Source organism: Euprymna scolopes, chromosome 6, assembly GCF_053919585.1.
Source record: "Euprymna scolopes isolate OS-2025 chromosome 6, ASM5391958v1, whole genome shotgun sequence".
NCBI classification, from domain to species: Eukaryota; Metazoa; Mollusca; class Cephalopoda; order Sepiida; family Sepiolidae; genus Euprymna; species Euprymna scolopes.
The window spans coordinates 16,439,715-16,459,275 of record NC_136487.1 but is presented as its reverse complement, the minus strand read 5'-3'; the positions used below and the strand labels follow the sequence as shown (position 1 = coordinate 16,459,275).

The 19,561-nt window shown below is 35.8% G+C and overlaps 1 protein-coding gene across 3 annotated transcripts in view; it reads right to left on the bottom strand.

The window, feature by feature from the left end:
• Nucleotides 1–19,561, bottom strand: part of LOC145277536 (maestro heat-like repeat-containing protein family member 1) — a 216,739-nt gene that overhangs the window by 164,564 nt on the left and 32,614 nt on the right. The window contains exon 1 of one of the 3 annotated variants that reach the window (XM_080128992.1): nucleotides 5,123–5,796. The exons of the other annotated variants lie outside the window; for them this stretch is intronic. Within the exon in view, the coding sequence (XP_079985118.1) occupies nucleotides 5,123–5,168 (46 nt within the window). The 5' untranslated portion in view covers nucleotides 5,169–5,796. Of the gene's footprint in view, nucleotides 1–5,122; nucleotides 5,797–19,561 lie in introns of those variants that run through there. 3 annotated transcript variants of the gene reach the window in all.

Below are 19,561 nucleotides of genomic sequence, written 5' to 3'. Positions count from 1 at the left end.
TTCTAATAAAAGATGACAAGCTAGATTTGTATTGTTAATTGAACGAAGGTAAATAAAAAACAAACATAATAAATATGGAATATGTGTTTATTCATTTTTAGTTTATTTTTAACACGAGTTTTTATTCATTTCTTTTTTTTCGATTATTTTTGTGAACATGCACTATTCTTTATTTCAATGTAATTCATCGATTACATAAAGGCAGTAGTTTGTATGTTTGTATGTCCAGCTCAAACTATAAAAAAAACTACAAAACAATCAAGTTGGTATATTCTTGATAAGTGTTACCCTAAATGAATAATATCTGCAAATTAGAACACTACATTCTCTGGGGGTCAACTGGGCCAGGTTTCATCAGGGAAGGTCAGATTTTCAGTATTATCTACATCATATTTTGCTTGTTCCTTCCTTAGTTAGTTTGTACGTTACGCTTTGAAAAAGGACAAATATAACTTTTGAAGGCCAAACTGCTTCTAAGAAGGCCAAATTTGCCAAATTTAACTTTAAAAAGGACAATCTGGCAACTCTGGACAAGAATATGAGAGTGACCTCCTTTGATGTTGCCTCGTTTTGTAATATTATTATAATAATATATGATTATTGTTGCAATGGTGTGAGAAAGGAACTCATAGTAATTTCAATGTGCAGCAATTCTTTACCAAAAAAAAAAAAAAAAAAAAAAGAAACATTCAAAAGAAACAGGGGTGGGGCGGAAAAAACATTGTCTGCCAAGAGGTAAGAGGTGCTTGACGGAAAGCGTAAATTAAAGATTGTCTCTTACAATGTGATTGTATTATTTGTATTGAACTATGTAGCACAATACTACTTTGAATAATTAGTATTAGAGTATTAGTACTTATGAATTTATCTCATTTGGGTCAGTTTTATATTCAAAATACATTGGGCACTATTTTCATAGAAATGCTAATAAACTCCTATTTGTGTGTTATTTTTTGCACTATCCAGAAAAATATCAGCTTTATCAAAACATATTTGTTGATTAAATATATTTCCCATCCGTGGAATTTCCATGGGTCCCGCTGGTTATGTACTAATTCAGAAAGAAAATGTCAACTCATTACTTAAGGAATGTTCAGCTAGAGAAGAATGGGCTGGGTGGAGGAGAAAAGAGGGCAAAACAGGGGGGGGGAGAAAGATAGAGAGACAAAAGGAGAAAGGTGGGGGTAGAGAGTGGGAGTAGAAAACGGGAGTAGGAGGAAATAGAAAGAGATGTAGCGAGAGAGAAGTTTTAATTATGTTTAACTTTTTCCCCTGGAAAACGCCAGGTAACCCTGCTAGTTTTATATGAACGTCAAGTTGTATTTAAAAAAGTTTTACTAATGAGTTACCACTTATCAAGGCTAAAAGCCGCTAGAGGATAAGGATTAATGAGAAATGAATAGATTGTGAATTGGACGTTGAAGAATATTCTGAGAGGATTGAAAATGCTAAATAAAATAAACACAATTTGATGACATATAAAGACAGTTTATGAAATGTCACGGTAATATAATAAACAGTGATATGTAAGTAGAAAGATCATTTTATGTATGGCATCGTGTTACATTTTAAGCAAAATGTGAAATTGCATAGAGATTATCAGACACCTATGCAGATTGTTGTAAGTAGGAAGTGGGGATTAGAGTTTTCTTTTTTAACATATAAACTTATCTTGTTGGATTTTCAAACTTAGACCCAAATAGCATTTAAGCTGACAAATAAAACTTGGCTTCTGAGTAACTAATTTGCATTTTTTTATTGTCATATCATTGGACAAGATAACAAGTTTTCATTACAATTTATTTAAATAAATGACTTAGTCCGTACATCAAGTCTGTTGCCAAGGTCGCTGGAAAGATGGTGGGATCTTTCTACCGCTCCAGAAGATACCTCACTACTGATGCAATTCTCTATCTATATAAAAGCCAAGTACGCCCAAGGATGGAATACTGCTGCCATATCTGGGCAGGAGCTGCTAAAAACAGCCTATCCTGCCTTGACAGAGTACAAAATAGACTTCATGGCTTAGTGGGGGATGCCCTTTTCTCTTCCCTGTAACCTCTCTCCCACAGAAGAGACGTTGTGAGCCTATCTTTGTTTTATCGTTGTTTCCATGGCAGGTGGTTGGCTGAGCTCCAATTGCTAGTCCCCCCTCGCAAATCTTTTACAAAAAACACCCGTCTAGCTGAAACCACTGTCAATAATTTTCCCGACTCTTTATCTGTGCCCAAATCAAAACGTAGATTCCATGAACAAAGCTTCTTTCTTAGAACTACACGCCTGTGGAACTCTTCTGTCTGGCTGCTTCCCACCTGACTACAATGTGGATATCTTCAAGTCCAACGTAAACAAATTCTGATTAACCGCCCCCTTAAGTAGATATTTTTATTAAATCCCCACACTAACGTACTGTACATGCAATAACCCTTATCCCTGAGTGGCTTCTAGGCCTTGATAAGTGGTGATCACCTTGTAAAAAAAAAAAGATCCAAACTTTAAGATCGTCAATTAACTTCAACGAAACAATTCCAAAGAACTGCTAATATGAAATATTTTTAAATAATCACCTTAAACTAAAAATCAGCAAAAAAGATAACTCATTTTAAATTGAAGTTGCTTATCCTAAGTTTAAAAATGTGCAAACAAACAAAAATCAAAAACTAAAATGATTTCATCGCATCCCAAGTAACGCCGGTAGGTACAGCTAATGTCTTAAAAATATTCGCCAAGGGAACAAAATTTTTTTTTTAATTAGACAATATTATCGACATTAGAACACATTTTAATTCGTTTCCGAGTTTTTGAGATGAGGATCGATAGTTCGTATTATCTTGATTCTTCAGACGACTATTCTCATATTATAACTTCCAACCTTCTTCAGGTGTACCTTGTTGAACTTGGGGAATCTGCACGGAATTTTGAATGGACTCTTTATTTAATCCATGGAGGGGGGTAGTATGCTCTTGTTCTGTCAGCCATTGGTAATTCACAACTGTATTTTTGAGTGTCACCCACACTGAGGATTGAACCTTCAACCTCCAGAAGAATGTAACTTACAACTGAATTTTAGCAAGTTCTTTACACCATATGTAATTCTAGTAGACAATTCTAGTTTGAATTTTAGGAGCCTTAAACCTTTTTTGTTTCAAAATCTTACATCATTATATACCACTATTTATTATTACTATATATATATATATATATATATATATATATATATATATATATTCGATAGATTACCTGAGTTCGATAAGATACACCTGGAGAAGGTTGGAGGTTACATCGGCTAAAACATTGTGAAAATTGCACTCAGGATGAGAACAGTATTATAAAGAATCCAAATACAAACATTTCAATCGTTTTAAAACTGTCTAATGCGGCCACTTAATTAAAACTTTTTAAAGCCCATAACGTCAATCATATTAAAAAAAGCCCATAACGTCATAACTTTTAAAAGCCCATAACGTCAATCTGCCTCCTCATGGGGGCTGGATGTGACACAATGGTGAGCTTAAAATAGGATGTGACGATAGCCACAAGACGCTCCTCATGGCCTTATGGCAGTCAGTATTTGCTACTAAGAGCTATTTCATTAGTTTTCACCATAAATGTTTCTGTTGGATCTAAAAAAGCTATTGAGGAGCATGCCCCCCCCCTACAATAACAGTGAAAAATAAATAAATAAAGATGGTCTGACTTTAATAAAAGTTAATCAATTGTTAAATTCAGTGGTTCCCAAACATTTTTGAGCTCATTAAATTTCTACAGAACTCCTATCACAAAAATTAATATTTTCTACTCATAAAACCTTTTTCTGCAGTAAATCCATGAAGTTTAGCTTGAAGGTTAAAAGGATTAGTAGTAAGGTGTTTTTTCATCTAAATTGAAACGATTGCTTCATTAGACAATGTTTGGTTGCACACAACACACAGTGGAGAAGGAATATGTGAATCTCCAATCCAGTGAAATCGAAGTTTCAAGTAATCATCACTATACAAACCGGTAAATTTTTGCTTTTTTAAGTAAAGTTATAGAATTGTCATTTTTTCATTTTAGAAATTTACCCATAATTAAGGATGAATTGAACAAAATAATAAATTAAAGAGGATCTTTATCATATTCAATCATGTTTTTTATTTCTTCAATTAAAACCTTAATTTACAAAACATCAGATAAGAAATACATGCAAAAAAATTTGTTAATATTGTAAACGAGATAAACGATAAAAAATATAACAACGCTTGCAAATGTTTATTTTTATGGAGAATTAAAAATGCCCAACACTTTAAACCAACAGATTTTTATAACACTTTATTTTCTCTTTTTATTGTTTAATCATCAATACCACGTTAGTAATAATGAGTTAGTATTTTTAATATAAATAACTTTGGTTATCACGATATGAAAACTTTTTTCCACATAACCTAATCGTAATACAGCAGTAATCATTACTGGACACAATAATGTGCCATGGCACGATGGTTGGGAACCACTGATTAAAAAGCATAAAAACTCGTGGTGATTTTAAGCATTTTATAAAACTCTAATAGGGTCCCAAACTTTTCTATATGAATAAAACGGTGGATTAAATGTATGTGTGTGTCTATGTGTAAATATTTAACTAATAAACTCTTAAACTACTGGTCACATGAAATTACAAGAAATAGTAAACATATACCAACGAGTAACGAGTAAAATCTTTGTTTGGATGGATGAATAACTCATACAGAAATATGTCAACAAGTTGAAATGCAAAATATTCATTTCAACTTGCCAACATATTTCTATTACTTTTGCGCATGTGCAAATTCATTCATACCTTGAAGTGGTTTAATTTGAAATCTTTCTTATCTATCTGTTGATAGCTCAAACAGTAAGGAACGCGTCTGGAGCACTAAATGTTTTGGTTTTGATTTTAGCTGATGGCAACCAAGTAATCTTTTTTTTTTTACTTTTGAAATCAGTACTATAACTTAGGTGCAATATAATATGTAATACAGGATTGGTTCTGTAACAATAAATACAAAATCTGCATGAATTAAAATATATTTAAGCGTATTTTATGACTGGGCAAGGCCAGCTCCCCCACCTTCACTAGTTTTTATAATAAAAAAGAACAAACCTTTTTCAAAGCCGATGTAAGCCCCATTTTTCACATTTTTCAACATTGTTGTATGTTTTGAATTGCTTTCAAGTATTTTGAGGTCGGTTTCTTTACAATATTTCCTCAATATTATGGGCCCGTCCTGAGACAATTAATCAAACCAGTTTATATATAGCTGATCCGACTGAACGAAATCTTTTTTGTTTTTGACATATAGCATTTATGAACCAAAAATGTTATTTTGAAATTGTTTTCGTTTTCAAACTTTGGCTAAGATCATCAATTAACGTCAAAGAAACAATAGACTTTCAGCATTTTCATCGATGAGAGTTTGCATTTTGATGTAGATAGGTACCTTGGTAGTAGTAAGAATGGCATCAATGAACTACTTTGGAAGGTTTCTCTTCTTAATTAACTTCTTTCTTTTTCTATCTTTACTGATATTTACACACCCTTCTTCTCGGCCATATTTGTCAAGTCTGAATGATATATTGTTGGTTATTAGTCACATGAATCCAAGATGGTTACAACCATGTGACCTGCTACAATGACCACATTTGTAGAGTTATTCAATAAAATGAATCAAATTATAAAGACGAAAAACAATTATACATGAAAGGAACATGAGCAGACAATTGGAATACTTATCATAAGATTACCCGAGTTACAAAAATTCAGTGTCACTTCACACATACGAAATTGGAGAGAGAGAGAGAGAGAGAGAGAGAGAGAGAGAGAGAGAGAGAGAGAGTGCGGGAGGGGAGACTATGACTAAATTATGTGCATCTTTACCTTTTTTTTTTTTTTTTTTATTACATTTTCACCCCAAACAAGGCACATTGCCACTTTGGTGCAGGGGGCTACTATCAGGGGCAGCAATTACTGGGGCACTATGTTGGGATTTGGGCAGCAAGATGTCGGTTCACATTACATTTGAACTTCTGCATGTCAGTACAGTTAGGGAAGCAGGGACCTGGAATGGAATTCCAGAGTCTAGCGGTTCTGGGGAAGAAACTATTGGAGTAGAAAGATCTTTTACATCTAGGGGTCTCTACTGTGTGGGGGGTGAGATTTAGCTGCCTTTCGGGTTTGTCGAGGGTGTCTACGTCGTGGGGCACAAGTGTCTGCAGTTCGTCAGAGCATTCACCATTAAAATACTTGTAGAACAGGCAGAGGGATGCAACGTTTCGTCGATGGGACAGAGGCTGAAGCTTAGATGCCAGTTCAGGGCCTATCAGATTGGCGACTCTCTTTTGAACCTTGTCTAGGAGCGAGAGACTAGTAGCAGATGCACCAGCCCAAATGTGACAACAATACTCCATACATAGGTGAATGGTGGCCTTATAGAGGTACAGGATACTTTCAGGTATCAGTAGTTTTCTAGCAAGGTAGAGAGAGCCTACCTTTTTCGCAGCGGCCCTGGCAATGTTTTCAATATAATTATTCCAACTCATGTTTACTGTGAACGTTAGGCCAAGAAGTTTGAAAGATGTACTCTTAGACAGGGAGTCACTGGCCATTGCTATTGGTGGCAGAGAAGATTTCTTGTAATTATTGAAGGAAACCAGTTTAGTCTTGGCAGCATTGAATGTGACCATCCATTTTTGTCTCCATTCCACTACAGATTGGAGGTCATCCTCTAGTGTTTTTGCCATTTCTTTAGTTATGTGTTCATTTGTTTTCTTGTCATGCCTGTTATAGAGTGTAGTGTCATCAGCATATATACCCATCTCAGAGGCAGTTTTGTTGGGGAGGTCATTAATAAATATTAGGAACAATAGAGGTCCAAGGATAGACCCCTGAGGCACTCCCGAATTTATATCACACTGTTTAGATGTACGACCGTTGAGGACAACCTGGATTTTTCTCTTATCTAAGAAGGATTTAATTATGTTAAGTATTCTACCAGTGATACCGTATGATTTAATTTTCCTGAGGAGACCCTCATGCCATACCCTGTCAAAAGCCTTAGATATATCTAGAACTACCGCTCTGCCCTCCCCCACTTTGTTCAGTGAATGGTATATACGTTCAGAGATTACAGTGAGAATGTCAGCTGTGGAACGGGCTTGTCTAAATCCATATTGTTTGTCAGTCAGAAGTTTAGCATCTGTAAGGTGCCGGACTAGAGCATGGTTAATTATGGTCTCAAATATTTTGGCGAAAAGTGGGAGGAGGCAAATGGGGCGATAATTTGATGGGTCAGTTCTTTCGCCAGAATTCTTGAATACTGGTACCACAGAAGTAGTTTTCCAACAGCCTATTTCAAACTATAATTTTAATCATTTTTCTTGGTATTCCTCTATTTTTGCCACTTTTTCATGAATCTTTATACTTTCAGATACCAGAATATAACCATGAAACCATGAATAGTATTTTAGACTGCAATTGTTGAGCTGTTTAAAGCAGGAAACTCCAGGAAGGATATCTGTAAGAGCCTGAAAGTGAACAGAATGCTGGTGTGGAGGACTATAAAACGTTTTGAGGAGACTGGAGACATTCAGAATAGGCCAGGGCAAGGTCGCCCTCGAACAGCTAGAACCCCTAGACTTGTTAAATCCATTAGAGAAAAGACCAGGAGGAATCATAAGAGATCCATCCAGAATCTGGCTAAAGAGTGGAGAGTGTCATATGGGATCATGTCAACTGTACTCCGAAAGGACCTGAAGATGTCTCCATTCAAGCATGTCAAGAAACAACAGCTTTCTCCTCAAGTTGTTGATAAACGACTCCAGAGATCCCAGATTCTTCTTTCCCGCATTCAGGATGGCACGCTACCAAATCTCGTTTTCAGTGATGAGAAGAAATTTGATGTTGAACACCACTTTAACACCCAAAACGATCGGGTTTGGTCGAGGGATGGGGACGAAGGATCCCAAGTGGTGACAAGGAAACAATGTGCCACCTCAGTGATGGTCTGGGCAGCCCTGACAGAGTCCGGAAAAAGTCACCTCTTTTTTGTTGACCAGGGGGTGAAATTGAACCAGCAAAACTATCAAGATGACATCCTCGTTGGCGCATTGTTGCCCTGGGCACAGAAGCACTTGAAAAAAACGTCCCTGGTCTTTTCAGCGCGACTCCGCACCATCACATGGGGCCAAAAAGACTCAGGAGTGGCTTTCCGAGAATGTCCCGCACTTCATTCCCAAAGAGGAATAGCCCCCATCTTCCCCCCGATCTGAATCCCCTTGATTTTGGGATCTGGTCATACCTTGAGAGCAAGGTCTCGGCCACTTACCATCAAAGTTTGGAAGCTCTGAAGGTCAAACTGCAGAAGGAGTGGGCCAAAGTCCCCCAGAAAGTAATTTGTGACACATATAAGGCTTTTCCTAAACGTCTTCAACTAGTTATTGACGTAGATGGTGGACATATCGAATAATATTTTGTGTATTAACTTTCTATTGCTTTTTCTACAATAATACATTTGCAAAATTTCTAAATTTTGTTTAATTTCTTAAATATAAACACTTTAAGTTGTAACGATAAATACTGATGACCCTGTATATAAAACAATGCTCCAACGAACGACAAGCCCTAGTATCCCTTCAACGTAAATACCCCCGACAAGCAGCAAAATCCCACCCCTACACAATAGAAATCCCTAGATGTAAGAAAGCCTTCTACTCTAATAGTTTCTTCCCTAGGACTGTTAGAATTTGGAATTCCCTTCCAGGTTCCTGTTTCCCCGACTGTACTGACATGCAGACGTTGAAGTGTAATGTAAACAGACATTTTGCTGCTCAGCTCCCTGCATAGTACCATAGTACCTCTACAAATTATGTCCCAAATAGTAGCCCCCTACATCAAAATGGCACTGTGCTTTGTTTGGGGTGAAAATGCAATAAAAAAAAATTAAATTAAAAAATGTCACTTTGTGTGTGTGTGTGAGAGAGAGAGAGAGAGAGAGAGAGAGAGAGAGAGAGAGAGAGAGAGAGAGAGAGAGTTCCTTTCTCATAGGTTCCGAAACGGCTGAACCTATCTTTTTGCAAATTTCACACAAAGGTAATTTATATGTCTGGCAGTGTTTTTAGATAGGTTTTGTACAGAAATTTATCCAATAAGTACCAAAAATCGAAAATATCCAATCCTAAAAATAGTCTTTCTTTCTTATAGATAAAAAAGAATTTTTATAGAGAAATATTTTACATAACACTGGCAAAGGGAGATAATAAAATCTCAGCAAATCATTTCTTCTTAAAAAAAACAAAACAGTTTTATTGTCATCTGGAAATATAGCTCAGTGGTAGAGCATCACTACTAATTAAATGATCCCCTGTTCAAGCCTGAGTGTACCTGATCATTTTATTTTAATTTTTTTTATTGATTACTTCAATTTATGATAAAAGAAGAGATACCATTTAAATTTTCTGCAAATCATTTCTTCATTTGCATATTTTAAAGTAAAACATTAATTAGAAGTGACTTTTCGAGGGCATTCATGTGATATTGTAAACAAACACAAACGGAATTTGATGAACGACATTATCATTTTTTTTCATTTTTTTTTTTTTTTTTTTGCGAATTATTCCACAGGGGAAATTATTCCTCATAATATATAATATTCTTTAATAATACATACGTAATCTGCATGAATTAAAATATTATGTTTAAGTTTAAACATAATATTTTAAACGGGCGTCCAGCTAGTATTACATAAACTTAACCAAAGGATACGTAATTATAAACAATGCAGTTATGTTGCATTTATAAACAGAGAGAGGGAGAGGGGGAAAGGGAGAGAGAGAGACGTCTGCATCAGTGGCGACTCTAGCCTATTATTGCTACTCGTGCCCCCTCTGCTCTCAGTAAACTTCAGTTCCCAACCCATGGTCCGTGGACCTAAAGTAAGTCATTATAGTTGCTATTGCGCGACTTTCCATTGTATAGCACAGATTGATTAAAGTACCTTGCCAGTATCAGTCCATGATTGTCCTGATTTAGGCGTGAAAAGCAAGCAAGGCCAACAATAGAGGTTTTCTTCAGATCTACTCGGACATAACCAGTCAATGTCATTAAACCATTTGGATTGGAACGAACGAGTTCTAACCTTATTCACCAATAAAGGAGTTGGGCGCCCAACTTTGATAATTTCTCGCTTCTTGGCTACATTTCTCTTGCCAAACGATTTATTTTTTAATCCATTTTGAATAACATTGACCGAGTTATTGGTCGTGCCAGTGGCGCTAGTCCTACCTCTGCCTCTGGTCTGCATTTGCATCTTGTTTCAAATTAAAAAAAAACAAAACCACAATGGTACATAGCTGTAATGGATTAAATTATTACACAGAAATAATAATTGATTGTAAGGCTATTCAGGAATTTCTTGCACTTAAATTTGATTAAAAAGAAAAGGTTACATGCATGATATAGTTAGCAACACTGCTATGCTATGTATGTAGTAGCAATTTTGTTTTAAAACTCTCCATAAATACTTTCCTTCCCATCATCTATGTCATGTAGTTTAATTTGATTTTAAAAAAAAAGAAGAAAAAATATATATATACACCATGTAGATGTCAGTGCCACTGAATTACAACAGTTAATGAAAAAAAAAGATAATCTATATATATAAAAGCGAAAATGTGTGTATGTATGTTTGTGTGTCTGCTAAAAACTTTCGACAGACACAACAAAAATTCACAAACTTGGTCTCATATGAAAGCCCCACCTTCCGGACGACAAAATTGGCCCAAAGTGACCATCAGAGGTGCGTCAACTAATCGATTTTCTGCAGGGGGGGGGGCCAAAAAAGTGACATTTTAATGTTAAACGTTACATATTTTTAAATCGATTTATAACTGCCCCAAAAAATATGGCCGCCAACTCTTCTACATAAAGTATACACGCGGCCGTTTATTCTGGGTCAACTTGTATTTAAACCCGCTGAGTCATGTCATGTGATCTTGACGTCAGCAACCTCTAATGGCAGTCTGAATTTACAATTTAAAAATGTTGTTATCGGTAAAAAAAAATGAATTAAAGGTAAACTATGAACTTCTACGCTATGGCAATGTTACCAAAGTTATTACCACATTCAAAATAGGTAGATATGATAGTTAAACGAAAAATAACAAGACAAACATGTAAAGTAAAAAAAAAAATACGCTTACAAAAATATAAAAATAAAAACAGCCAGACGCCATTTTCCAGTCTTTAGAGTAAGGAAGACGAAGTGAGAGAGAGAGAGAGAGAGAGAGAGAGAGAGACGCAAACAGAGAGAGAGAGAGAGATGTCTAGACAGAAAACGAGAAAAACGTAAACTTTTTCACCCCGAAATCGACAGGGGGGGAGGGTCAACAACGCATGCGTCAGATGACGTCATGACCTGATTTACTTTAAATAGTTGATAAACCGAACAAACTTAATATACGCCTTGGTTCATTATCTAAACGTTTTTGGGTTCGAATCATGGTGTGAGGTGTTTTTGTTTTCTTTTCGATTTTTTAAATTTAAATATTGAACCCTGTATTATTTAAGCCATTTTTCACGTAACGTTCGTTCGTTTTTCTGTTTTAATCATTCGTTTGCCTTATGTTATTTTTTTTTGTTCACCCCCCCCCCCGCTTAATTAAAACGTTTTTTTTTCTTACTTCGCTGACAACAATGCTTACATCATCATCGTCGTCGTCGTAACGCTCGACGACTTTCAAAGATCTTTCGCTAGTCTATAAATATAAAAGCGAAAATGTGTGTATGTATGTTTTTTTTCTTGTTTTTTTTCTTCCTTTGAAGATTGTAATGCTGGGTATGGGGCAGCCAAACCAGCTGCCAATATTGCCCCGCTTTTTTATTGAAACCAACCGAGAGCTCTTTTTAGTATCCTCGCTGTTCCCTTAAGTGCAATTGTTTGAATCTCTTTTGCACTTGGTTCACCAGGAATATTAGTTAGGTAGGACTTCAGGTTCTTCTTCATAAGTCCTGTGGCACCTATGATAACTGGTGTATGTGTGTTTGTATGTCTCACAAAAACTTTCCACACGGGTCACGGATTTCGCCAGATCGGTATCATTTTAAACTTCTAACCTTTGCCTGACAAATATCGAAAAATTGGGAAAAAACGTTAATTCCTTCACCCTGAAATCAGTAGTTTTCTACGGGGGGGGGGGGGTCAGCAAAAACCGTCCTCTCATGATGAGTTCGCTTCTATGCATGCGTCATACGACGTCGTAACCTGATTTACTTTAAATATTTGAAAAAGCGACAGAATTTGGTGGACGTCGTCTTAGCTCAGTTGCTTAGAGCGCAGCCTCATTATCTAAAGGTTTTGGGTTTGAATCGTGGTGAGAGATGTCTTTTCTTTTTCCGATTTTTTAAATTTTAATATTGAAGCAGGGTTATTTATGCCATTTTTCACGTGTTTTTCAGATTTTTTTAACATTCGTTTTTCTGTTTTTTTTTTTACTTCGCTTATTTTTAGGTTTTCATTAACACCCCCCCCATGTCACACCCAAAAACACCCGAGCAACTCCGGGTACCCCCCCCCCCGCTAGAAGCGAAAATGTGTGTATGTATGTATGTTTGTTTGTATATCTCACAAAAACTTCTGACACGGGTCATGGATTTTCGCCAGATAGGTATCATTTTAAAGTTCAAACCTTCGCCCGACAAATATTGAAAAATTGGCCAAAAACATTAATTCCTTCACCCTAAAATCATCAGTTTTGTACAGGGAGGGTGCCGAAAAAATCGTTCCTTCATTTTCTCTGCTCCTACTACTATGACAATGACGTCATGTTTGACCTAGAAAACGTTCACGTTAGTTTCAACCACCTTCAAGTGTTTTTAAAGGTTCAATTTTATCTGTTAGTAAGTGTATGTCTCTTTGGCGTAGGGGTAACGTGTCGGGCATTTTTTTTCTGCCTTAGCCTCGATGTTTCGGGTTCAAGCCTGTCTTTCTACCTAAACTTTTTTTTCCTCTTTTACACCTTTTTTTTCTTTTTTTTTTTAAATGTTTGTTCGCTGTTTTGCTTTGAATTGTTTTTTCCAATTTTTCTTAACATCATGTTTTTTTTATAATATTAAAACAGGATCACCCTCTCCTACATACACACCCCCACAACACCCGGGCAACGCCGGGTACCCCCGCTAGTTCTTTACAAAAGAGAATAGAAAGTTAAACTTCGGTTTATTTTCAGCAGCCTTATAACTCTCTCTTCCCTTTATTTTGTCTTTTAGTCCTCACATTCTTTGAGTGATGTTTCTGACAAAGAGGGAAGAATCGTTTTTTTCTGTGTTAAAATCTATCCATATAACACTTATCATTGCCTCTTTGTTTGGTTTTTACCTCAAAGTAGTATTTTTGCTTTTAGTGCCTTACATCAAGTGGTTTCATGCCTTACCCGGAGCAATTTCCATAAAAAAAATGTAGATTACTTTCACATTCTACTTTAGCAACAATTGAAACCTAAAACTGAATGCAATACTAGAATTAGTTACCATGCAGTGGAGTTCGGCACAGAATCATTTTCTTTTCTTTATTCATTTATTGTTATTGTTCAGTATATATTTTACGAACAAAATGGTATTCAACCTAAGCAGATTGAACCAACTTCCTTCAAAGGAGGAAATTTTTAGCGAGTATCAAATTCATAAGCCGTTCCCAGTTGCTTGTATATCCCCAGTTAGAGGAGATGACTATGTTCGGTTTTTGCAGTTCTTACAAGGAGGTGTTAATGTTTGCCTATATAAAGTCACCCATTTGGTACTGACCAGGCACAACGTTGCTTAACTTTGGTAATCTAACAAGAACCAGTGTGTCAATATGATTATGTATTTTGTATTGTACAGTATATAACATTTCAACAGTAATAAGGTAATCTTGTTACGTTGTTACTATTTTTAAAATGTAATGTCATCACTTTTAAAATGTAACATCATCATCACTTTTAAATTAGATCAAACGTTGTATTTAGAGACTTGCAAAGAAAAGAAAACTTTGACACAAATTTTTTAGGTGAAAGAAAAGTTATTTATTTCGTTCAGTTTCAAACGCAAATCGTTAACCCATATTTACAACACGACACAATATTCTCTTTCTTTTCCTTTCCTGATCAGATAGTAGTCCTTTGTTTTTAGCTACAATCAGCTGTTGTGTTGCAGTAATTCTCTCTAGGATCACAAGTCGGCTGGCTTGCATTCAAAGAGGTAGGAGGATGCAACTCAAGCTTGTCAAGGGTACTTTCCAAATCACCACGTTTTTTTTTTCTTTTTTACAGTAGTAAGCAAAAATTTGCTTGTTGCAGCTGGGGAAAATGTTGACATGTAAAAAAAAAAAAAAAAAACTTATTAACTATGGAATATCTGGAAATGTCCTCTCAATCATCAAACATTTTCTCTCAGATCAATCTATAAAAGTAGTTGTTGACAGGCAAAAATTCGAAGCACATAGCATCAATACCAGTTTACCTCAAGGACACATTTTGGGCTCAACTGTCTTCCCGATTTCCAGAAATGATCTTCTAAATCTTATTCTGAGACCATTCTCCCAACTTGTAAGCCATTTTAGTTTAAGAGAAAAGAAATGTTGATCCAAACAAAATGGCAGTATCAATCCAGAAAAGCTTTGAATTGTAAAAGCTGGCAGATGAAGAGCAGAGTTCCTTTCTGTGTGAAGATGAAAAGTTATGTGCAGGAATTCTAAGATTCAGTATATTTTATTGAGTGATTCCGGTAGCAGCGGATGGTTCCACCTGATTAGTCAGTTCTTATAATCCCTGTCTATAAATATAACTTTCCATTAGTTTCTCTGACCGTATCCTTTTAGTTATGCGAAAAGTATTACAACACATTCGTTGACATTTATGCAGACAACACAACTATCTATGGCAATATTTTGAAGAGCATTAATGATGAAGATCTTTCTGACTCTCTTCCAACTTTTAGTACATGATGCAATGGTGTCACTTTTAATGCCTATAAAACCCAGCTTCTCTTCTTTCATTACGAATGCTCAGATTTTCACTTCTGCCCAGTCTTAATGAATGGCTCTCATCGAGAAAATCCCCTTCTTTGATAAGCTTCAAAAACCGACTTTCACCCCAGATCTGAAATGGAAGACTAACATCAACTCTGTTGCTAAGCTTGTTGGGAAAATGATTGGATCATTCTACCGTTTGGTAGAAGATATTAAACTCCTGACATAATTATCTGCCTGTATAAGAGTTAGATACGTTCTAAGAGGGAGTACTACTGTCATATCTTAGAGAAGGGATGCCATCTGGAGCCTTGTTTCTTGTCTAGAGAGAATACAAAATTGGCTTTGCGATCTAGTGGGACATAGTTTCTTCTTGTCCCTACAACCTCTGTTACACAGAGGTTGTAGGGACAATAATCCTCTCTCTACTGCATTGTTATGTTCGTGGTGGGTGCTTGACTAAGTTCCAATTCCTGGTATCGCCCTGTAAAACATTCACAGCAAGAACTCGTTTAGCTACAACAACTGCAAGGCAATTTCCTTTCTTTTACCTAATACCAAAAACCAAATGGCATCTCCATGTACAAACTCTTGCCTGAAACATTCCATCTATGGAACAATATACCATGTGATTGCTTCATAACCAACAACATTATCGTTTTCAAGTCTAATGTAAACAAATACTTGTTGTCCTTTTGGATAATCAATTTCTCTTAAGTAATCTTCTGTGCAATCCATCCACTGTTTTCGACTCTCTTGGGGTGACAATCATCGTCTAACTGACAATCTCTTTAACCCTTATCCTCAAGTAGTCCCTGGGTCTTAATAGATGTTGACCCATCAATAAAAAATAATAAGATCTTTACAACCAAGAATGTTGTGTTGGTAATCCAAATGCAAGCATTATGAAATTTTAAAATATCTGACCCCAACCTTGGCCTAAGTAATAATTTGAATGATATTTGCTACCGGAACAGTATCAGAAACTTGCAATGAAGCGAGTGACCAACAGAAGATATAGTTGTTTGGAAGAAACAGCTGATCTTGTAGGCATAATAAAATTTATCGGTTGTTTTAACTTGCAGGGTATTTTATTCCAGTCTCAGATAATGTTGGGTCATCAGAAGAGAATTTGCACCATTTTGGAGCCTACCTGTTTCTGTAAACTTGTATATAATAAAGTTTATCGGCTGTTTTTCACTAATCCATTCTGGTTTCCAGATGATGTTGGGTCATCAGGAGAGATACACTGTTTCGGGGCCGACCTCTTAATATATAAAGTAATAAATAATCTAATATATAAAGTCGAGCCAGTCGCTTGTGCACATGTAAACTGCTAAATAGCCTTTTTCATACACGGTCAATATTTAATTTGGTTTAGTGATAAATAACTGATTAACACTGAACCATTAAAAAAAGTATTTTCAAGCAGTTTTTATAAAAAACAGTCAATCTGCTTCAATAATATTTTCCATAGTAATATTAAGAGGAATTGGAGGAGTTTTCTCTACATCCACAAAAAAATATCTACCACCACTACTACTTTAGGAAAACAAATTTTGTAACAGTCACTTTATGCAACATTATTTGAAAATTAAATGGAAATAATATCAAAATGTATTTTGTATTTTACAAAGATAAAAAAATACATAATTTTATTTAATATTAATACCCCCCCCCCAATGTAAACAGAATTTTTGTGAAATATTAGATTAATTAAACGGTTCTTCTGCTCGGCTAATGTTGGCGCGTTACTTATGGGAAAATGGTTAATTAAGCTGCAGAAACATCTGTTAAAAACTATACAAGTTCTATAAATACCCCCCACAAAAAAAACAACGAAAAACATAAAAGTATTTTTTTGTAAACCGCTCGTGAAAACTTACTGACACTGACAGCATTATTAGCGTCCTAAATTATGAAATGAAAAAAAAAATGAACGAATCTCTTAGTAAAAAGAGAGTTGTCTCCCTCAGAACAATGACAACTTGTAAAATTGCCAATTTTTTCACCTAAAATGCATTGGTTTAAAAGATCAAATTTAAACAAGTACCGGAAAAATACAAATGTGTGACATTTTTCTTCTATTGAATTGACTGTTTATTTAAAACCTTTTTTTATTAGCTGTGTTTGTTTGCTTTTTGTTTTTCTTTCTTGATTTGTCTTGCAATATGTCTGAAACAGATGACTTTTCGAGCATCATTCGTTTTATTTATGACATGTACACATTGACATTTTATTTTAATGAGGTCACACCGAGTTGGATATCTAACAAAATTATATTAGAGAAATTTTATTGCAAACGTTTAAGATCACATCGGATAAACAAAATGTCCGCCTGGGTTTTATGTAAAAATGAAAACGGAGTGAAACTGAAACGAAATAAAAACCGAATTGTTAACAATGACACAAATTAAAGTATATATATATTATTCCTTAATTGGAATTTTTTAATTTTGAGATGAGCATTTTTTTATGTTAATTTTATTTTTATTTCGGACTATTAGTCTCATCTTTATTAGTTGTTGCTTTGTTTTGTTTTTTTCATCTTTTTATTGGTTAACAACGTTTTGGCCAACTTCCTCTGGCCTTCGTCAGGTGGTAACCGCGACGGATAGGAACTTCGAATCTCCTAACTGCATTCTCAGCCATCACTGCCATCCGTAGTTGTTGTCGTCTCACCACATTTTTGACCAATTACCTCTGGCACGCTTTGGGTGGGATTGAAACCGCTATCTTCAGACAATGTTCATCTGGAACCGTAGAGATTCAACGTCTCTATCAACTGCGCCACGGGCCCCGAAGGGCGATCAAGGTTGGATTCTTTGATCTTATAAATCCACATTTATTTATTATCTGATCTTCCATAGTCGGGTCCGTACCGATTGGTATATATATATATTATTCCTTAATTGGAATTTTTTATTTTGAGATGAGCATTTTTTTATGTTAATTTTATTTTTATTTCGGACTATTAGTCTCATCTTTATTAGTTGTTGTTTTGTTTTGTTTTTTTCATCTTTTTATTGGTTCACAACGTTTCGGCCAACTTCCTCTGGCCTTCGTCAGGTGGTAACCGCGACGGATAGGAACTTCGAATCTCCTAACTGCATTCTCAGCCATCACTGCCATCCGTAGTTGTTGTCGTCTCTCCACATTTTTGACCAATTACCTCTGGCACGCTTTGGGTGGGATTGAAACCGCTATCTTCAGACAATGTTCATCTGGAACCGTAGAGATTCAACGTCTCTATCAACTGCGCCACGGGCCCCGAAGGGCGATCAAGGTTGGATTCTTTGATCTTATAAATCCACATTTATTTATTATCTGATCTTCCATAGTCGGGTCCATACCGATTGGTATATATATATATTATTCCTTAATTGGAATTTTTTATTTTGAGATGAGCATTTTTTTATGTTAATTTTATTTTTATTTCGGACTATTAGTCTCATCTTTATTAGTTGTTGTTTTGTTTTGTTTTTTTCATCTTTTTATTGGTTCACAACGTTTCGGCCAACTTCCTCTGGCCTTCGTCAGGTGGTAACCGCGACGGAAGAAGGCCAGAGGAAGTTGGCCGAAACGTTGTGAACCAATAAAAAGATGAAAAAAACAAAACAAAACAACAACTAATAAAGATGAGACTAATAGTCCGAAATAAAAATAAAATTAACATAAAAAAATGCTCATCTCAAAATAAAAAAATTCCAATTAAGGAATAATATATATGTATATATACCAATCGGTACGGACCCGACTATGGAAGATCAGATAATAAATAAATGTGGATTTATAAGATCAAAGAATCCAACCTTGATCGCCCTTTCGGGGCCCGTGGCGCAGTTGATAGAGACGTTGAATCTCTACGGTTCCAGATGAACATTGTCTGAAGATAGCAGTTTCAATCCCACCCAAAGCGTGCCAGAGGTAATTGGTCAAAAATGTGGTGAGACGACAACAACTACGGATGGCAGTGATGGCTGAGAATGCAGTTAGGAGATTCGAAGTTCCTATCCGTCGCGATTACCACCTGACGAAGGCCAGAGGTAGTTGGCCAAAACGTTGTGAACCAATAAAAAGATGAAAAAAACAAAACAAAACAACAACTAATAAAGATGAGACTAATAGTCCGAAATAAAAATAAAATTAACATAAAAAAATGCTCATCTCAAAATAAAAAAATTCCAATTAAGGAATAATATATATATATATATACCAATCGGTACGGACCCGACTATGGAAGATCAGATAATAAATAAATGTGGATTTATAAGATCAAAGAATCCAACCTTGATCGCCCTTCGGGGCCCGTGGCGCAGTTGATAGAGACATTGAATCTCTACGGTTCCAGACGGACATTGTCTGAAGATAGCGGTTTCAATCCCACCCAAAGCGTGCCAGAGGTAATTGGTCAAAAATGTGGTGAGACGACAACAACTACGGATGGCAGTGATGGCTGAGAATGCAGTTAGGAGATTCGAAGTTCCTATCCGTCGCGGTTACCACCTGACGAAGGCCAGAGGAAGTTGGCCGAAACGTTGTGA